Here is a 21,371-nt window from a genome sequence, read left to right on the forward strand (position 1 = left end):
ACCCTTTAAGTGCTTCACAGGAACGAAAGCAATGTGGATGGAAAAAATTAACATTTAACTTTTTTTTGGAAAAAAATTACTTCAGAACCAATTTTTTTTATTTTCACAAGTGTTAAAAGAGAAAATCAACCACAAAATTTGTTGTACAATTTCTCCTGAATACGCCGATACCCCATATGTGGGGGTAAACCCCTTTTTCAGCACACGGCAGAGCTCGCAAGGGATGGAGCACCGTTTGACTTTTTCAACGCAGAATTGGCTGGAATTAAGATCGGATGCCATGTTGCGTTCGGAGAGCCCTTAATGTGCCTAAACAGTGGAAAACTCCAACAAGTGACCCCATTTTGGAAACTAGACCCATTAAGGAACTTATCTAGATGTGTGGTGAGCACTTTGAACCTTCAAGTGCTTCACAGAAGTTTATAACGTAGAGCCGTGAAAATAAGAAATCCATTTTTTTTCCACAAAAATGATCTTTTTGCCCCCAAATTTTTATTTTTACAAGGGTAACAGGAGAAATCATACCCCCACAGTTATTATGCGATTTGTCCTGAGTACGCTGATACCCCATATGTGGGGAGGAACCACTGTTTGGGCGCATGGGAGAGCTCGGAAGGGAAGGAGTGCCATTTTGGAATGCAGACTTTGATGGAATGGTCTGCGGGCATCATGTTGCGTTTGCAGAGCCCCTAATGGGCCTAAACAGTGGAAACCCCCCACAAGTGACCCCATTTTGGAAATTAGACCCCCTAAGGAACTTATCTAGATGTGTGGTGAGCACTTTGAACCCCCAAGCGCGTCACAGAAGTTTATAAACGCAGAGCCGTGAAAATAAAAAGTATTTTTTATTTCCACAAAAATGATTTTTTAGATCCCAATTTTTAGACCCCCAAAGTTGGTAAATAGTGGAAACCCCTCAATTCTTGCTCCAACCCTAACCCAACCCTAACCCTTAACCCTAGCCCAACCCTAACCCTAGCCCAACCCTAACCCTTAACCCTAGCCCAACCCTAACCCTAACCCTAGCCTTGCCCTAACCCTAGCCTAACCCTAGCCTAACCCTAACCCTAGCCTAACCCTAACCCTAGCCTAACCCTAACCCTAACCCTAGCCTAACCATAGCCTAACCCTAGCCTAACCCTAGCCTAACCCTAACCCTAGCCTAACCCTAACCCTAACCCTAGCTTAACCCTAACCCTAGCCTAACCCTAACCCTAGCCTAACCCTAACCCTAGCCTAACCCTAACCCTAGCCTAACCCTAACCCTAGCCTAACCCTAGCCTAACCCTAACCCTAACCCTAGCCTAACCCTAACCCTAACCCTAGCCTAACCCTAACCCTAGCCTAACCCTAACCCTAACCCTTATGGAAAACTGAAAAAAAAAATATTTTTTTTATTTCATTGTGTGCGCCTATATAAGGGGGTGATAAACGGGGGGGTTATGTACTATTTTTATTATTGTGATCACTATGATCGTTTATCATAGTGATCAAAATAATGAATGGAATCTGCCAGCCGGAGCCAGCAGATTCCCGGCGGGCGCACTGCGCATGCGCCCGCCATTTTCAAGATGGCGGCGCCCATCGGATGACGCCGGCGGGCGCGGGACCACCGGGAGGGGACGGAGGACAAGGGAGAGGTACCGGGAGGGGACCGGGGGGATCGGGGACCCTATTTCTCTATCCTCTGATGTGCGATCACATCAGAGGTAAGAGAAATTAAATGTAAAATCGCGGCTTTTTTTTTTTTTGCGGTCGCCGTTATAGGGTTAATAACGGCGATCGCAAAAGCGGGGGTCGGTAAAAACCGACCGATTCATGTTCTCTGGGGTCTCGGCTACCCCTGGCAGCCGAGACCCCGGAGAAAATCCGACACTGGGGGGCGCTATTCACTTAAATCACAGCGCCGTGAATTAACGGCGCTGTGGTTTAAGTACCCTTAATTACCGCCGTTAAAAGGCGTATCGGCGGTCATTAAGGGGTTAAGTGAGGACAGTGTTAAGTTCTATTTTTCCTTTTTCTGTCTGTCTTGTTGTTGTCCCTCTCCCTGTGTTGTTCACCATCTGCAATGGTGATGCTAGCGTCCTTGCCGTCCAGTGCACTAGTCAGGGAATAGTGAGGGGACAAACAGGGACTAGGCTCATGATGGCGGCGGGGATAAGGACCTGCTTAGGGCGTTAGGGAAGTTTAGGGACAGGCACAGGTTGGAGCTCAGGAGGTGCCCCTACTGTGAGGGCCTTCCTCTCCCCATTCCATCCTGTTGTTGGTGTAAGTTGTGTCGTCCACTGGACTTAACCGTATTGTGTTGTAACATATTCTCTCATGCAAGAGAATCAGGCCAATTGTGCTAATGACACTTGGCTCAAACTCATGTCAAAGATTGAGCCAAGTGTCATCTTACTGTGATCCAATTCTCTTGAATGAAAGAATCACATCACAGATGCGGAGAAGACAAAAAACGTAACTTCTCCATGGTCTCCATTGTCTCTGTGCGTGTACATCAGACTGCACTCAGATGACATCCGAGTGCAGTTCAATGTGCCATGTTAAGTCCCATGAATGAGACATTTTACAGACTGTCCTGTGCATTTTACATGCTGTATTGTAGTCTCTCATTTTGTTTACTGTTGCTATGTGTTCTTGTGTTTTGCAAGCTGAAATCCTCCCTCTTCATCAAGTTTGTCCATTCTGTCTCCCTGTCTCCCTCTTCTGGGTGTGATGTCACTTCCTTCTTCTTCCCCCTGTGTCTCATTCTCCATCTTGGCTTCATTAGAAGCACATGTGTTTTCAGCCTGTCTGAAGAAAGTCTTTTTTACCTGCTGCTGTTTGTATGCATTCAACAAGAATTCTTAAAGAAATCAAAGTATCTTCTGGATTCTTCATAACATGTGTGCCGGCAGCTGAGTTGAGCTATCTGTGACCGTTGCCAATTGTAAGTAAGGTGAAGAGAATCAGCATCTCACAGAGCCATATTTGCAGCCACAGGCCCCGGGGACAGAATAGTAAAATAGACTTACCAGATTCATCTGTAAAGCTCACAGCTTCTATAAACTATAGAACTTCCTGCAGCGAGATCGCTGTGTGTGACAGCGATCAGCGACCGGCCCCCCTGCCGGTATCGCTGATCATTGATGGAAAGCCCTGGACATTTTTGCGGTCGCTGGTCTCCCGCTAGTCAGCACGCATCGCTGCGTGTGACAGGCGGGAGACCAGTGACCAGCGAGCAGGAAATGGTAACTAAGGTACAAATCGGGTTTCTAAGAGACGTACGCACCTTAGAAACCCGATGTGTACCTTAGTTACCAGCTCCCTGCATCAGCGCGCTGGTAACTAAAGTACACAGTGACGCTGCGCGCTCGGCATCGCTGTGCTGATCGCTGGTGAAGCTGTCTGTTTGACAGCTCACCAGCGATCATGTAGCGACTCACCAGCGATCCTGACACGTTGATATTGTTGTCGGGAACGCTGGTGAGTCGCTATGTGTGACTGGGCCCTTAAAGAGACTTAATCTGTCAGTTCCCTGCAAAGAGCTACAAGCTTTCCAACAACTTAACTCTCAGAGAGAAAGCATGGTGCGCGACATAAAAGCCAAGACAGAGGCAAGAATCGCGCTAATAGCCGAGATGTCATCTTGTATTTCTGGCTCAGCCAGACAGTCAAACCGATCATCTAAGTCACGCTCCCCAAAATCTTCAACCCTCAGCGAACAGTCGTAAAAGCACGTGCAGAAGCCGAGGCCACTAAAATACAAGATGCCTTCGCTCAAAAGGAAACTGAGATGAAAATAGAGGCAGCCGAAGCAGTGCACAGAATAGAGGCCCTAGAGAAGGAACGCGAACATGCCACAGCCATGGCAAGGTTAAAGGTCCTGGAACAAGCCATCAGTGGGAGCCAAAGACACAGCATCAGTTTAAGTGATTTTGATACTGAAGACCCTCTTAAGCGTACTAGAGACTATGTGCGAAGCCAATACAGGGCTACCCCTGCTCCTGCAATCCTTCTTGACTGCATAGATGCTCCCCCGAGAAAACAGGACACAGAGTGTTTACCCGCATCCTGCACACAAGGTCAGTACAATACGCTGCCAACCTTGCATCCTGATCCTCTTCTGTGCACCGAAATGTACCGGAAACCTGCACCTCACCAAATCTTATACACAGAAACATACGTGCAGGTCAATATGCAGGCAAGTCACCACACTCTGGGCAGTCACACAATTCCAGTCTCGTGTGGCAGAAACTAAGCTCATTAAGCCAGTTAATGGACTGTTCGCCTACGCTGCCCCATACGTACCTGCATTCCCAGGTCAAAGCACAGACTGTAGGAACAATGCTATCCAGCCAGCAACGGTCCTTCCAAAATCGGAGAATGCTGGTATGACCAGCCTTGAAAGGTACATGATTCGGCGTGATCTAGCTAAGACCGGTCTTGCAAGGTTTAACGATAAACCTGAGAACTACAGGGGTTAGAAGTGCACCTTTAAAACCACAATCAGTGACCATGGCATCACCGCCGCTGAAGAGCTAGACCTGCTAATCAGGTGGCTTGGGCCACAATCCACGGATCGGGTCAAGAGGCTTAAATCCGTCTGCACCAGTAATCCCATTGCGGGTCTCACCGCTGCATGGAAGAGGCTAGAAAGAAGCTATGGCAGTCCTGAGGCCATAGAAAAGGCCCTGTTCAAGCGACTAGAGGATTTTCCAAAGGTATCTAATAAGGACAATACAAGGTTCCAAGAGCTCAGCAACCTCCTGTTAGAGCTTCAGCTGGCCAAAGCAGACCCGTACCTGTCTACCTCAGCTACCTGGACACTGCTCACGGGGTAAGCCCAATAGTTTCCAAGCTGCCGTCCAATATCCAAAATAAGTGGGCCATGCTTGGATCAAAATACAAAAGGGAAAACCAAGTCTCCTTCCCTCCATTTTCCTACTTCTGCGAGTTCATAGAAAATATTGCAGATTGTAAGACTGATCCAAGTTTTTTCTATGGAGAACACAGCGACCTTGCTTCATCTCCTAAACACGAGAATCCACGTCTTAACTACAGGAACCACCAAGCTCCAATGTCCGTCAACAAGACGGATGTTCTTCCCACACATACAGAATCACAAGATAAGAGTAACAGAGGTGAGAAGATTGAGAATCCTAATCGTATGTGTCCCAATCATAAGAAACCTCATCCATTAAAGAAATGCATCGGCTTCAGAAAGAAACCACTCCAGGAACGCAAAGAGCTTCTGAAGAACTTTGGGATATGTTACAGGTGCTGCGCTTCTACTGAACACTTTGCTAAGGACTGCAAAATATCTATTAAGTGTTTGGAGTGTGACATTGAGGAGCATGTGCAAGCGCTCCATCCATCCCAATCTAACACTACACAGTTTACACCTTCCCCCACCACAAGGCAAGGCGGGGAGGATGATGTTCAAACAGTGAGTTCTATCTCAATATCTTCATGCACAGAAGTCTGCGGAGAAGGCCTCTGGGACATGTCATGTGCGAAGATATGCCTGGTGAATGTTTATCCAAAGGGTCGACCAGAGAAAACCGCAAGGGTGTATGTTATCCTGGACGATCAGAGCAACCGGTCACTTGCAAGGTCAGAACTCTTTGATATGTTTGACTTAAAGGGAAACTCTCACCCCTACACCCTAGGCACCTGCAGCGGTGTTATGGAGGTCTCTGGGAGACGAGCCAACGGACTCATGGTGTCTTCTCTTGAGAACAATGTGGAGATACCCTTACCCACTCAGGTCGAATGCAATCAGATACCGTCCAACAGAGAGGAAATTCCAACTCCTGAGGCTGCACTCCATCACCCTCATCTAAAGACTTTGGCAGGCAAGATACCAGCTCTCGATAACAACGCAAACATCCTGATCCTGCTTGGCAGAAAACTTCTGCGACTTCACAAGGTACGTCAGAAAATCAACGGGCCACACGACGCTCCATTTGCTCAATGCCTTGACCTAGGCTGGGTTATCATAGGCAAAGTCTGTATAGAAAAGGTGAAGAGACCCACAAGGATTTCCTCATTTAAGACTCATGTCCTACCGAATGGTCGCAGCACTTACTTTCAACCATGCCCACATCATTACTGGGTGAAAGAGAAGATAACTGACAACAAGTGGAAGAAAGAAACCTCTGACGACACGAACATATTCCTGTCCCGTAATGATGACCTCGGGTCAACAGTGTTCAACTCTACAAGAGAAGACAACCAGCTAGCACCTGCAAGGGAGGACAAAGAATTTATAAAGATTATGGAAAAGGAATTCACCCAAGATGATTCAAATAGCTAGGTAGCACCTTTACCTTTTCGTTCTCCAAGAACAAGGCTACCTAATAATCTGCAACAAGCAACGGCAAGGTTTTCATCCCTAAAACGAACCTTAAAAAGAAAGCCGGAGAAGGAGAAACATTTTGCCGACTTCATGCAGAATATCTTCGATAAAGGTGACGCGGAACCCGCACCCCCGCTAAAAGAAGGTGAAGAATGCTGGTATCTTCCATCCTTTGGTGTCTACCATCCTCGCAAACCTGACCAAATTAGAGTGGTGTTTGACTCCAGTGCTCAGTATGAAGGCATCTCACTAAATAGCCTGCTCCTCACTGGGCCTAATCTAAACAATAGCCTTATAGGAGTGCTGATTCGCTTCAGACAAGAATCAGTAGCAGTAATGGCCGACATTCAAAAAATGTTTCATTGCTTTAACGTGAGAGAAGACAGCAGAGCCTACCTCAGATTCCTATGGCACAAAGACAACGACATCCGCAACAAGGTCATAGACTACAGGATGAAGGTGCATATCTTCGGGAACAGCCCCTTGCCTGCAGTGGCCATCTATGGACTAAGACTGACAGCATGGGAAGGTGAGAGAGAGTATGGGTCTGATGCTCGTCTATTTGTGGAAAGAAACTTCTACGTAGATGATGGGCTTAAGTCTCTTCCCACAAGTGAAGAGACTATTGATCTGCTCTCTAGGACTCAGGAAATGTTGTCAACAGTGAACCTTAGACTCCACAGAATCATCTCCAACAGTGAAAAGGTAATGAAAGCATTTCCATCTGAGGATCACGCTGCTGGTGTAAGGGATCTTGTTCTGGGTTCTGACGTTCCTCCCATGCAGCTCAGCCTCGATCTGCTTTGGGATATTAAGCAGGACACGTTCACTTTCCAGGTGTCAGCTTGTGATAAACCTTTCACTAAACGAGGAGTCCTATCTGTTGTGAACAGCATCTATGATCCTCTTGGGATTATTGCACCCATCACCATTCAAGGCAAGATACTGTTTGAGACAGTTGACCGCCGAGAGTATGGATTGGGACACTCCGCTATCATCCCAGAAACAACTAAGGTGGGAGGCAAGGAAGAAGTCTCTGAAGGTCTTAGAGCATTTCCAAGTCCCATGTTACTCCCCAGGCATCCTTTCAGCCACAATCAGAAGAGAAGTCCACATTTTCTCTGACGCTTCTACAGAGGCTTTAGCTGCTGTAGCCTACCTGAAGGCCTTGGAAGAAGGTAACAAGATGCATTGTGCATTCTTCCTTGGTAAGGCAAAACTAACCCCAAAACCTGCTCACTCTATTCCAAGACTCGAACTTTGTGCCGCCATTCTGGCAGTGGAGTTAGCTGAAGCTGTAAAGTGTTATGATTGAGTCACCGTAGGAGGCAAAAACAGAAATGCTAGCTAAGTCCTGAAAACCAGAGAAGTTGGCAACTATCAGATTGCAGACCCCTGAACCTATCAACACAACTAGCAGTAGCCGTGGGGGGGTTCCTACGATGACCTAGACCCCTCGATCACAGCCGGAGAGATACATAGACCTAAAGAAGGAAGGGGGAAATCTAACTGCCCCAGAGCAGACCCCAAAGCAATAGGCAGCCCCCCACATATAATGACGGTGAAGCAAGAGGAAAACACTTACACAGACAGAAAGACAGGCTGAGCAAAGACGGGGCCCAAAAACTACCTAGATAGGAACGGATAGGAAGGCTGCTGTCTGCAATCTGCCAAAACCCTATCAGAGACAAAAGCCAACAAGCTGATATAAAAATGGCCCTGAAGCAACTAAGCTTCAAAAACTAAATCAGCACTCAGGTACTTTCAGAAAACAGAGCTCAAGGAACACTGCACACTCCAGCAGGGAGTGGCAGAATCCAAAAAGCAAGAAAAACAAAAACAAATCTTAGATGCAAAAAGGCAAAACAGCAAACTTAGCTTTAGGAGAGCAGGAATCAGACTGGTGTCCAAGAGTCCACAGAGAAATCACCCGCAGGGCAGAAAGGGCGTAGGCTGCCTTAAATCCAGTCAGTGACTCCACTCAGCCAATCGTCTTCATTAGTCCCAGGTGCCTGATAATCAGGCTCACTACCTTCCTTCACTAGAATAGGGAGTTCACCAGGCCTCAGTGACGGAGGGGAAAATGAACTCACAACAGTACCCCCCCTTGAGGAGGGGTCACTGAACCCTCAACAACGCTACCAGGGCGATCAGGGTGAGCCCGATGAAAGGCACGCATCAATCTTTTGGCATGAATATCAGAGGCAGAGACCCAGGAATTATCCTCCTGACCATAACCCTTCCACTTAACCAAATACTGGAGTCTCCGTCTAGCCAGACGGGAATCCAGAATTTTCTCTACCTCATATTCCAAGTTACCTTCAACCAATACAGGGTCTGGCGGTGCCACCTCAGGCACAACTGGCTCAACAAACCTCTTCAACAAGGACTTATGGAACACATTATGGATCTTAAATGTGACAGGAAGAGCCAAACGAAAAGAGACCAGATTAATAATCTCCAAAATCTTGTAAGGTCCAATAAATCTAGGCTTAAACTTAGGAGAAGCCACCTTCATAGCAATATTTTTTGATGATAACCACACCATATCACCAATCTTAAACTGGGGACCAATGGTCCTATGTCGATTGGAAAACCGCTGGGCCTTTTCCTGGGAGAGAGAACTTATCCACCACTTGGTCCCAGATCTGGTACATTCTCTCCACCACAGTGTCAACACCTGGGCAGGCAGAAGGCTCCACCTGCCCTGAAGAAAATCGAGGGTGAAAACCAAAGTTACAAAAAAAAGGTGACATCAAAGTGGCAGAACTAGCTCTATTATTTAAAGCAAATTCGGCCAAGGGCAAAAATGAAACACAATCATCCTGATCAGCGGAAATAAAACATCTCAAATATGACTCCAAGGTCTGGTTTGTTCTCTCCGTCTGCCCATTGGTCTGAGGGTGAAAAGCAGAGGAGAAGGACAACTGAATTCCCAACTTGGAACAGAACGTCCTCCAAAATTTAGACACAAATTGAACTCCTCTGTCAGATACAATGTTCTCAGGAATCCCGTGCAAGCGAACCACCTGTTGCAAAAACAGAGGCACCAACTCAGAGGAAGATGGCAACTTAGGGAGTGGTACAAGATGAACCATCTTAGAGAACCTATCACAAATCACCCAAATAACAGTCATTCTTTGAGAGACCAGCATATCAGAAATGAAATCCATTGAAATATGGGTCCATGGCCTCCTGGGGACCGGCAAAGGCATCAACAACCCACTAGAGCGAGAACAAGATTTAGACCGGGAGCAAGTCCCATAGGACTGCACAAAATTCCTGACATCATGAGACAAGGTGGGCCACCAAAAAGAGCGACTCACCAGATCTCTAGTACCAAAAATACCTGTATGACCAGCCAATGCAGAGCAATGAACTTCAGACATCACTCTCTTCTTCCACTGGTCAGGAACATACAACTTTCCACTGGGGCAACGCTCAGTTTTGTCCTCCTGGAACTCTTGCAGAACAAGTCTCAAATCGGGCGAGATGGCAGAAAGAACTACCCCTTCGCCTAAGATGGTGGCAGGCTTGGTCACCACAGGAGAATCAGCAAAGAAACTCCTAGAGAGGGCCTCTGCCTTGACATTCTTAGTTCCAGGAAGGAAAGAGACCACAAAATCAAAACGTGTAAAAAACAAGGCCCACCTAGCCTGTCTAGGGTTCAAGCTGTCATGGTCACGTGTGTCAGGACGCAGATGTTTCCGCAAGGCGAACCCATGTGACACACGACCCTGGATACACCGCCTCCAGTGGGGCGAATTTAAATAATAAAACGTGCAGGTGGATACACCGCCTCCACCTGGCGAATTTGGGTATTACACGTTATACATACGATAATCAAATAATAAAGGGGGAACCTGGGAAACTATAACAATGGTGGGCCCTGCGATAGGGAATGGGGAAATGGAGACCTCCTAAGCTCCCCTGAGCCAGTCTCCCTGCACTCCTGACATTCCCTAAACAGGCTCCACACCTGTCGCCGCACGCGTACCTTAACGCCCTTGCTCACCCTGACCCTAAACCCTCACTAGGGAATGGGTCGGTGCGGAGACTAATCCCACCACTGCACTAATAACACACATGAGGAAAGAGACAATACAGGGGAAACACCACTTAGCTTTGCTCTGTTGCGTGCCCTCCTAGCAACAGAGCCCTCCACCTGAGTGCATCTTCTCCTCCACCTGGATCCATCACCATAACAGGATCCTCCACCTTAGTGCAGCCTTGGAGCAGAGTCCAACACCAGTTGCAGCTGCTTAGTACCAGAGTCCCAAGGAAGTGTTCAGCTTCTGCCACGAAGTCAAGCATGCTTGAGTCCAGCTCAGCGGCCAAGTCCCACATGGTGAGTGCCACTCTCCATAGTAGCCACTCCACCAGACCATGCAGACACTTCCCGCTGACTCCATCACTGCGACCCCACCACGCCATGCGAGCCCTTCGTCCAGACACCATAGCTGCAACACGTCCCCCCTGGCTAAGCTGCGCAGGACTCCTCACCAGCTCCATCCTTCCTCCAGGCTCTCCCACTCAAAGTGAAAGCAATCTCACAATATCACAGGCAGTGAGTGAACACCCTGAGCACACCTATATAGGGTGTCACACCTGATCCATAATTAAGTGAACAACCCTAAACCTAAGGTGCGATACCATTCCCCACCACAGGGCAACTTAGAATGAACGACACCACGTGATAATTCTAATGGCCACCGGGGGCAATCACGACACACTTTGGAACCAAAGGAAAAAAAGTTCACTTAATGGATTTAATACCGCCAGATCCAACACTGGATCATGACACAAGTGTTTAGCCGACTCTAGGTAAATCAAATTTTTGTGGTCAGTGAGGACCACAACTTGATGTTTGGCTCCCTCCAACCAATGTCTCCACTCCTCAAATGCCCATTTCATGGCCAACAGTTCCCGATTCCCCACATCATAGTTACGTTCAGATGAAGAGAACTTACGGGAAAAGAAAGCACAGGGATTCATTTTAGATGTTACCGGATCCTTTTGGGACAACACCGCTACTGCACCAATCTCAGAAGCATCCACCTCTACCTGGAACGGGAGTGAGACATCAGGTTGCCGCAGAACCAGGGCGGAGGTAAATCTATGCTTCAGCTCCTGAAAGGAAGCAACCGCCTCCGGAGACCAATTCAACACATCCGCACCCTTCCTGGTCAGGTCAGTCAATGGTTTGGCAATACTAGAAAATTTTGCTATAAATTTCCGATAAAAATTAGCAAAACCCAAAAACTTCTGGAAGGCCTTCAAAGAAGTGGGCTGAACCCAATCATAAATGGCCTGTACCTTGGCCGGGTCCATTTCAATAGTTGACGGAGACAAAATAAATCCCAAAAAAGAAATTCTCTGTACTCCAAAAAGGCATTTTGATCCTTTGACATACAGAGAATTCTCTCTCAAGATCCGGAACACAGTCCGAATATGTTCCACATGAGAATCCCAATCCTTGGAGAAGATCAAAATATCATCCAGATAGATAATCAAAAATTTATCGACAAAGTCTCGGAAAATATCGTTCATTAAGCACTAGAAGACAGAAGGGGCATTAGTGAGCCCAAAAGGCATCACCAGGTACTCAAAATGTCCCTCCGGAGTATTAAACGCCGTCTTCCATTCATCCCCCTGCTTAATGCGGATAAGATTATACGCTCCCCTGAGGTCAAGCTTGGTAAACCAGCAAGCACCTCTGACTCTAGAGAATAGATCCGAAATCAGGGGTAACGGATACTGATATTTAATAGTAATTTTATTGAGGGCACGATAATCAATACAAGGCCTTAAAGAACCATCCTTCTTGGCCACAAAAAAAAACCGGCACCTAAGGGTGAAGAGGATGGTCTAATATGACCCTTCTCCAACACCTCCTTAATATAGGACCGCATAGCCTCGTGCTCGGGTACAGATAAATTGAAGAGCCGACCCTTAAGAAATTTACACCCCGGGTTTAGTTCAATTGCACAGTCATAACTCCTATGAGGAGGCAAGGACGCAGACTCATTCTCACTAAATACATCATAGTAGTCCGCCAAATAGTCAGGAACCTCATGCGACTGAGGAGAGGTGGAAAAAAGTGGAGCCTCACTAAAGGTACACCGGCAACCCCAACTCACCACAGACACAGACTTCCAATCCAAAACTGGATTATGAATCTGCAACCAGGGAAACCCCAGAACAACGGCATCATGCAGACCATGCAACACCAAAAATCTGCAATTTTCTTGGTGGTCTGGGGCGACCCGCATGACCAACTGGGTCCAAAACTGAGGTTTATTTTTAGCCAGAGGGGTAGCATCAATCCCCCTCAAAGGGATAGGCGTCTGCAGAGGTGTCAATGGAAATCCACAACGTTTAATCCAAGTCCATTAGGTTTAGCGCTGCTCCCGAATCCAAAAAAGCCTTGGCGGAAAATGTGGACAGGGAACAGATCAGAGTAATCACCAAAAGAAACTTTGGCTGAACCCCACCAACAGAAAACGTGTGTGCAAAGCGTTTCTCACGTTTAGGACAAACAGAAATAACATGTGAGGCATCTCCACAGAAAAAACACAGCTTATTACGCCTTCTGAATTCCTGACGTTGCGCCTTAGACAAAACTCTATCACATTGCATAGGTTCAGACGTCTGTTCAACCGGTGGCAACACCTCTCGTGTAATCCTGCGTTCACGTAAACGCCGATCTACCTGAATGGCTAAAGACATAGAATCGTCCAGACCAGAGGGAACAGGAAATCCCACCATAGTATCTTTTACGGCTTCTGACAAACCCTTCCGAAAGAGAGCAGCCAAGGCACTATCATTCCAGGTAGTAAGGACCGCCCACTTTCGGAACTTTTGACAGTACAACTCTGCAGTTTCTCGACCCTGCTTCAATGCTAACAGGGTCTTTTCAGCCTGATCAATAGCATTAGGTTCGTCGTACAGCAACCCCAAGGCTTTAAAAAATGCGTTCACATTAGTCAGAATAGGGTCATCTGGTTTCAAAGAAAACGCCCAATCCTGGGGATCGCCGCGCAGCAAAGAGATGACAATTTTAAACTGCTGCGCGGGGCTCCCTGACGAGTTAGGCTTCAAAGCAAAAAATAATTTACAATTATTTTTGAAACTCAAAAATTTAGATTGATCCCCAAAAAATGCATCAGGTGTGGGGATCTTTGGTTCAACAGCATGTGAACGAGCAAGATAGGCAGAAATTCCTCGCACTTCAGCAGCAAGCTGCTCCACACGATCAGACACTTGCTTTATCTCCATTGAGAGAAAAAAAAATTCCCTCTACGGCCTCAGAGATATAGAGGAAAGAATATACACACACTTTTTTTTTTTTTTAAACACAATTCTTTCCTACTATTGAGTACCCCAGGATCTGCGGTTGGGCGGGTGATTCTGTTATGATTGAGTCACCATAGGAGGCAAAAACAGAAATGCTAGCTAAGTCCTGAAAACCAGAGAAGTTGGCAACTATCAGATTGCAGACCCCTGAACCTATCAACACAACTAGCAGTAGCCGTGGGGGGTTCCTACGATGACCTAGACCCCTCAATCACAGCCGGAGAGATACATAGACCTAAAGAAGGAAAGGGGAAATCTAACTGCCCCAGAGCAGACCCCAAAGCAATAGGCAGCCCCCCACATATAATGACGGTGAAGCAAGAGGAAAACACTTATACAGACAGAAAGACAGGCTGAGCAAAGACGGGGCCCAAAAACTACCTAGATAGGAACGGATAGGAAGGCTGCTGTCTGCAATCTGCCAAAACCCTATCAGAGACAAAAGCCAACAAGCTGATATAAAAATGGCCCTGAAGCAACTAAGCTTCAAAAACTAAATCAGCACTCAGGTACTTTCAGAAAACAGAGCTCATGGAACACTGCACACTCCAGCAGGGAGTGGCAGAATCCAAAAAGCAAGAAATACAAAAACAAATCTTAGATGCAAAAAGGCAAAACAGCAAACTTAGCTTTAGGAGAGCAGGAATCAGACTGGTGTCCAAGAGTCCACAGAGAAATCACCCGCAGGGCAGAAAGGGCGTAGGCTGCCTTAAATCCAGTCAGTGACTCCACTCAGCCAATCGTCTTCATTAGTCCCAGGTGCCTGATAATCAGGCTCACTACCTTCCTTCACTAGAATAGGGAGTTCACCAGGCCTCAGTGACGGAGGGGAAAATGAACTCACAACAGTAAAGGATGAAATGGACATTGCTATTGATTCATTTACCGTCTACACAGACAGTATAGTGGTACCAGTAACATCGGATCCTGATACACCAATGATCCTTACTCCTGCTACACTTCTTACCCAGAAGGTTGGACCTGCCGCAATTCCTCCAGGGAAGTTTGTGGGTGGGGACATTTACAGACGTCAGTGGAAACTGGTACAACACTTATCCAATGCCTTTTGGCACCGCTGGAAAACCAAATGCTTGCACTTGCTTCAAAGCCGTCACAAATGGCAGACTGCAAAACCTAATCTCCAAGAGGGAGACCTCGTCCTCGTTAAAGATAAACAAGCTCATCGCAATGACTGGCCAATGGGTCTTATTACCAAGGTTACACCAAGCAATGACGGGAAGATCCGTAAGGTAGAAGTCAAGGTTACGAAAGGCGGTTCAACTCGTATTTTCTTCCGTCCAATCACTGAGCTTGTGCTACTTTTACCAAAGGAGGACATCACATGAAAGTCATGTTTATGGACACAGCTCATGGCGGGGAGCCTACCTCCTTGTATTCCTCCAGCTGTGTTGGAACATTTGAACTTCTTCCAGTGGATTATTGGGTTGGTGGAAGTGTTTGCACGTTGCAGCTTCCCCAATCTGAAGATGGATTTACATTTGGACTCGGTCTATTCCGCTGTTGAGGACGTCATGCCTCCAACTGAAGAGTGGACCATGACAATTGGACTACAACTGTTGTTGTTATTACTTGCATGCTTATTTTCCCTCTGTTTTTCAGGTCTACAGTGACAAATCCAGAGGACATCATAAAAATTATGAAATCTATAGATTTCAGACGGGGAGTGTTATGTCCCATGAATGAGACATTTTACAGACTGTCCTGTGCATTTTACGTGCTGTATTGCAGTCTGTCATATTGTTTACTGTTGCTATGTTTTCCTGTGTTTTGCATAGCTGAAATCCGCCCTTTCCATCAAGTTTGTCCCTTCTGTCTCCCTCTTCTGGGTGTGATGTCACTTCCTTCTTCTTACCCCTGTGTCTCATTCTCCATCTTGGCTTCATTAGAAGCACACATGTTTTCAGCCTGTCTGAAGAAAGTCTTTTTTACCTGCTGCTGTTTTTATGCATTCAACAAGAATTCTTAACGAAATCAAAGTCTCTTCTGGATTCTTCATAACATGTGTGAGTTGAGCTATCTGTGACCGTCACCAATTGTAAGTAAGGTGAAGAGATTCAGCATCTCACAGAGCCATATTTGCAGCCACAGGCCCCGGGGACAGAATATGTCACATGCTCCAATAGACATGGATCCGATTAAAGGAACTCGCAGCATGCTGCCGCATAGTATAACATTGGGCCGAGTGCTATGCGATAACATTTAAGGTAACACTCAGCCGTGATAATAGTGTGTGTAAGTGTAACATGGCGCGGGGCGGTAGTCATGGGCGAGGTACTAGTGCTTGCGTCCCAGCATGTTGCATGAAAACAGGGGTCCTGGCTGGGTGTGTGGACTTTGCCCATCTCAGCAATATGCCTCTGCAGACTGCGTGGTGCTATTGTACTTGCCAGGACCACGTGTAACAGAAATCAGTGAGGGAGACGACAGTTCATAAATAAACCTACATTTACTGTAGAGTAACTTGATATGAACTATATACAAGGATGCTTCTTTAACCGCAAGCAACATCATCACACACATTTCCTTCTTTCCCGGAAACACTCGATCTTCCTCGGTTACTTCCTCTCCTCTTTGCAAAGCCCAGCACATGACTTCGGAATCTTCCCTCATTCCCAATAACGTCACTAGAGTCCATTAACCCCCTTTCCAACGCTGGGCGTAATAATATGTCCACATCGGGCTCCCTCCCATTGATGTGGGCTCCGGCACCGAGCCCAAATCTTTCCCGGCACATGTCAGCTTCTTTGGAGTGTTATTTGATACAGTTATTTAGGCACTATACGGTATAGTTCATGGACAGGCACAGCCAACACAGGATCCCTTTCCAAAAACAGAATATGGCTCCCTAGCTCTGTAGCTGCCATCATAGAATGGCTCCCGGAATGTTTCAATGACCCTCTAACATTTGATCCACTAGTAATTGTGAGCTATAAAATTCATTAGATCAGTCCAGTGTATGTAAAGTAGGAAGCTGCTTTCAGGATACTAGCAGGTCCCCAAAACTACTAGCTGCACAGATTGCACATAGGGTGTGCTCTCCTCTCGCATGGGTATATCAGTACTTTACAAAATGAAATCCAAAAATTCAGCACCAGAGGGATTCCGTGAGAAATATCCTCCAATGTTTGATGCTGAATTTTTCTCAGTTTCTCTGTCATTTGTAATGTGCCTTCCGTTTTTCCAAGCATGGGTGGGTTTCCCTACCACATGGCGTGGTGAGGTAGCTACATTGAATAACATTAGGCCACATAGGTCTAGGGGTAACAGAATGATGCACTTTGAGTATCAAGCCCAGGTTTGGGTCTGCCTTTCTTAATATGCTCCATACTTGTATTATACTATGCACAGGTTTGGTCAACGCATACCTTTCACTTCTTTAGTGGTCCTTACATCTTCTGATACTCTTCTAATGGAGCTCATTAATGTGTTGAGGTCTGATCGATGAACTTCACAGCGTATAAAATACTCCAAATCTGAGTTCGATCCAGTTCCCTTTTTTCCAGGTCGTGTCTCCATATGCTGGATTTTGGCTTCAAATGTCTATGAAAATGACAAATAGTTTAAGAATTTGTGCAAGTAAAAAATTAAGGACTCAATCTTCATAGAAATCAATGGACTATAATGACCAGCAACACACCAGTGTGGGGTATAAGCTCATCTGGTGTTGTACTCCTATGGAAAGAATGTCCTGGGAACTTGGGTGAAAGTTGGTCTTTTTTTAATTTCTTGTTATCACATCTAGATAAGCTATTAAATATGGGTCAAGTAAGACTCTACAACAGAGGTCATGTATCAACATATACTTCGACCCTATCCCATCCCACCTCCTCCCTAACCTCACCATGACTCTTAGCACATCCCTAACCCACCTCTTCAACCTATCTCTTCCGGTACATTCCCTTCTGCTTTCAAACATGCCACAATCACGCCTCTCCTTAAAAAGCCAACTCTCGACCCAACAGCCATGTCCAGCTATTGCCCAATATCGCTGCTCCCATCCGCTTCGAAACTCCTGGAACAGCATGTCCACGCTGACCTTTCCTCCAACCTCTCATCTGCTCTTTGACAATCTACAATCTGGTTTCCGTCCCCATCATTCCACTGAGACAGCCCTGACCAAAATTACCAACGACCTACTTACAGCTAAAGCTAACGGTCAATACTCTATACTCCTCCTTCTAGATTTGTCCTCTGCTTTCGACACAGTTGACCACTGCCTCCTACTACAGATCCTCTCCTCCTTTGGCATCAAAGACCTATCTCTATCCTGGATCTCCTCATACCTTTCCAACCGCACATTCAGCATCTCCCACTCCCACACTACCTCCTCATCCCACCCTCTCTTTGTTGGAGTCCCACAAGGCTCTGTTCAAGGACCCCTACTCTTCTCAATCTATACACTTGGCCTGGGGCAACTCAAAGTCCCATGGATTCCAGTACCACCTTTATGCCAATGATACTCAGATCTACCTCTCTGGCCCAGACGTCACCTCTCTGCTGTCCAGAATCCCGGAGTGTCTATCAGCCATATCCTCCATCTTCTCCTCAAACTCAATGTAGACAAATCTGAACTGATCATCTTTCCCCCATCTCACAGATCTCCTTACCCGACTTATCTATAACAATTGACGACATCATGCTTTCCCCCGTACCAGAGGTCCGCTATCTCAGAGTAACCCTTGACTCTGCCCTGTCCTTCAAACCGCACATCCAAGCTCTCTCCACCTCCTGTCGGCTCCAGCTCAAAAATATTTCCAGAATCCGTCCCTTCCTCAACCCTCATTCTACTAAAATGCTTGTTCATGCCCTCATCATCTCCCGCCTTGACTATTGCAACATCCTTTTCTGTGGCCTCCCTGCTAACAATCTCACACCTCTCCAGTCTATCCTTAACTCTGCCGCCTGATTAATTCATCTCTCTCCTCGCTACTCCTCCGCTTGTCCCCTCTGCAAATCTCTTCACTGGCTCCCATTCCCTCAGCATATCCAATTCAAATTACTAATACTGACCTGCAAGGCAATTTATAACCTGTCTCCCCCATATGTCTCTGAACTAATCTCCCGATACCTTCCCTCACGTAATCTCCGGTCCACTCAAGACCTCCTTCTCTCCTCCACACTTATTCGCTCCTCACCCAACCGCCTCCAAGACTTCTCCCGGATAGCCCCCATCTTTTGGAATTCTTTGCCCCAACACGTCCGACTATCAACCACAATCGGATCCTTCAGACGGAACCTGAAAACCCATCTCTTCAGGAAAGCTTACAGCCTGCAATGATCCCCGCTGCCTCCTCACCACTACTGGAGCTACCGCCTCACTATCACTGGAGCTGCTGCAACCCCCCAACCTACTGTCTCCTTCCCCACCATCCAGGAGAATGTAAGCCCGAAAGGGCAGGGTCCTCTCCCCTCTATATCAGTCTGTGATTGTTAGTTTGTTTACTGTAAGTGATATCTCTAATTTGTATGTTACCCCTTCTCAATACAGCACCATGGAATCAATGGTGCTTTATAAATTAATAATAATAATATACTGTGCATGATCATGCCATAAGAAAGTCTGTACGGCAACGGTAAGCACCTGTAAAATTCTACTGGTAAAATATATGTTAGTATATATTTGGTCTTACACATCGAGCAGTAATGACGAAGCAATAAGTGTCAGGTGGGACATGAGCCCCAGGTGTGAGTTCTCATGTAGGGTTTTAAGGAATTAACAAAGCACTTTGTTTGGGCAGTGTATTTAGATACAGGGTCCGGGCAGCAAACTGAATTCAATTTTTTTTTTTACTGAATTGTAGAAAAAGCTAACTTTGATTAAATAAAAAAAAATGTACAAGGAGTCTACCATTGAATGGTTGTCCAGGCTTGGGGTTCAAGTCTGGCATCACTGTGTATGTGAGTGCTGTCAGGATTCTCCAGTGCCACACCGCTGCTGGGAGCGGATGAGCATTTGATTTATATGTGTTATTTGCACACATGCAACTAGACGCACGCGGCCTTGCACAATACAAGTATATTGAGCGAGGCTGGACACGTCTAGTCGGAATGTGAATGGAATTATGCAAATCACATACTTGCAATGACCTCCCACTCCCAGTGACGGTATAGGATAATCCTGACAGCATGCTCTGTGTGCATTGTGAGGATTCAAAAGTCTGCAGTCACATGGAGTGATAGCAGACTTGAGCCCCAAGTGTGGACAACCGATTTATAATCCACCCCTTTCAAACCACATATATGGGAATGCAGATCTTTGAAATGTACACTTATTGACACCTTTATATCTTCTATCTGTGGCAGCATTTCCGAGTGACAGAGCACTTCCCTAGCCACTGGTCTCCAAAGAATTCCGCCGCTGCTACCACATGATATGAACCAGCACCACACCACTTTGCTTGACATCACAATTACTTTGGAGGGATCATGCAGTATAGTCTCCTCACTTGCACCAATGTGACATTCTGCACCCCTACGGATGATCCTAGTATCCCTCCCACTTGATCTGGCAGCTGAAACTCCAAAACCTATAATGGATCATAACTTCTGTATGGATAGTCAAACACCGATTTGCTACCTGACATCTACTAGCTGTGCAACGTATCTCCCTATCCCTCGGTGCTAGAATGGGTCGACACCCCGGTGGGCGTTCGGCTTGTTTCCGAGATCTTGAAAATGTAACCAGTATACAGCTAGGACGTACGATAAGTCTATAACTCCTTATGAAATTATGGCTTCCATTTAGAGGGGGAATTCTTTCATCGGTTAATTAGCTTTACGCTTTCAATAGAAATACATCTAGCCAGGAATAGCTGGGTACCAGCAATCTGCTGGAAGCGTGAATTTAGCTAGGCAACCTACTAAGAATAGTTTCTAGTCTCAGCTTCACACTTTGTAACAGGACTATAATCTTTAACTGGATATGATAGTTTATTGATAAGAAATTATAGTTCCCATAATCTTCACACCTCCCCCACTTAGAGGGAGCTAGTAGGCAGAACTTTATGGTGTTCCCCATCACGCCTGTCTGCAATCTCCCCTTGCCGGAATACCTGATCGGCATAACCATGGTCCTGGCCCTTCTTTTGGCAAATGGCGAAGTGGTACTGCTGGAGCACAATTATCCAGCAGCGCAACCTTCCATTCATTCCGGATACATTGTATAGCAAGCTGAGGGGGCTGTAGTCCGTGTCCATGTTGAATTGGTGTCCGTACAAGTAGTGCTGCAGACACGGCAGGGTCCACACAATTGCAAGGCATTCATTTTCCATCATGGAGTAGGCCACCTCCCTAAGCAGGAGATTCTGGCTCAGGTACAAAATGGGGTGGTCTTGGCAAGTAGAGGCAACCTGGCTGAGTACAGCACCAAAGCCAAAGTCAGTGCCATCAGTTTGTACTACAAGCAGCCATGTGAATATAAATGCTTGTAGTACCAGGGAGCTGGAAAAGGCAGCCTTCTGTGCCCAGAAGACCGTCTGTGGGGAAACAGGGGGTCGGTGGGTGCCCAATTTCGCTAGCCGGAACCGCATGGATCAGAAATCGTCCCGCCTAGCACCCGCTCTCCTGTTAATGTGGGCTTTACGCTACTCAGACAATGCAGGGTGAAGGTAAAAGTGTGGCAATGCTTTATTGAACCACAAAACAGGCAGAT

At 46.5% G+C, this 21,371-nt stretch overlaps 1 protein-coding gene across 2 annotated transcripts in view; it reads right to left on the bottom strand.

Moving 5' to 3' along the window:
- The window catches only part of TH (tyrosine hydroxylase), a 107,186-nt gene that overhangs the window by 65,176 nt on the left and 20,639 nt on the right, over positions 1–21,371 (bottom strand). For both annotated transcript variants that reach the window (XM_073574054.1, XM_073574052.1), the window contains exon 3: positions 17,086–17,260. In XM_073574054.1, coding sequence (XP_073430155.1) covers positions 17,086–17,260 — 175 coding nt within the window. The remainder of the gene's footprint in view (positions 1–17,085; positions 17,261–21,371) is intronic.

This window comes from Dendrobates tinctorius, unplaced genomic scaffold (assembly GCF_039654945.1).
Source record: "Dendrobates tinctorius isolate UK_male_01 unplaced genomic scaffold, ASM3965494v1 ptg000037l, whole genome shotgun sequence".
Lineage (NCBI taxonomy): Eukaryota > Metazoa > Chordata > Amphibia > Anura > Dendrobatidae > Dendrobates > Dendrobates tinctorius.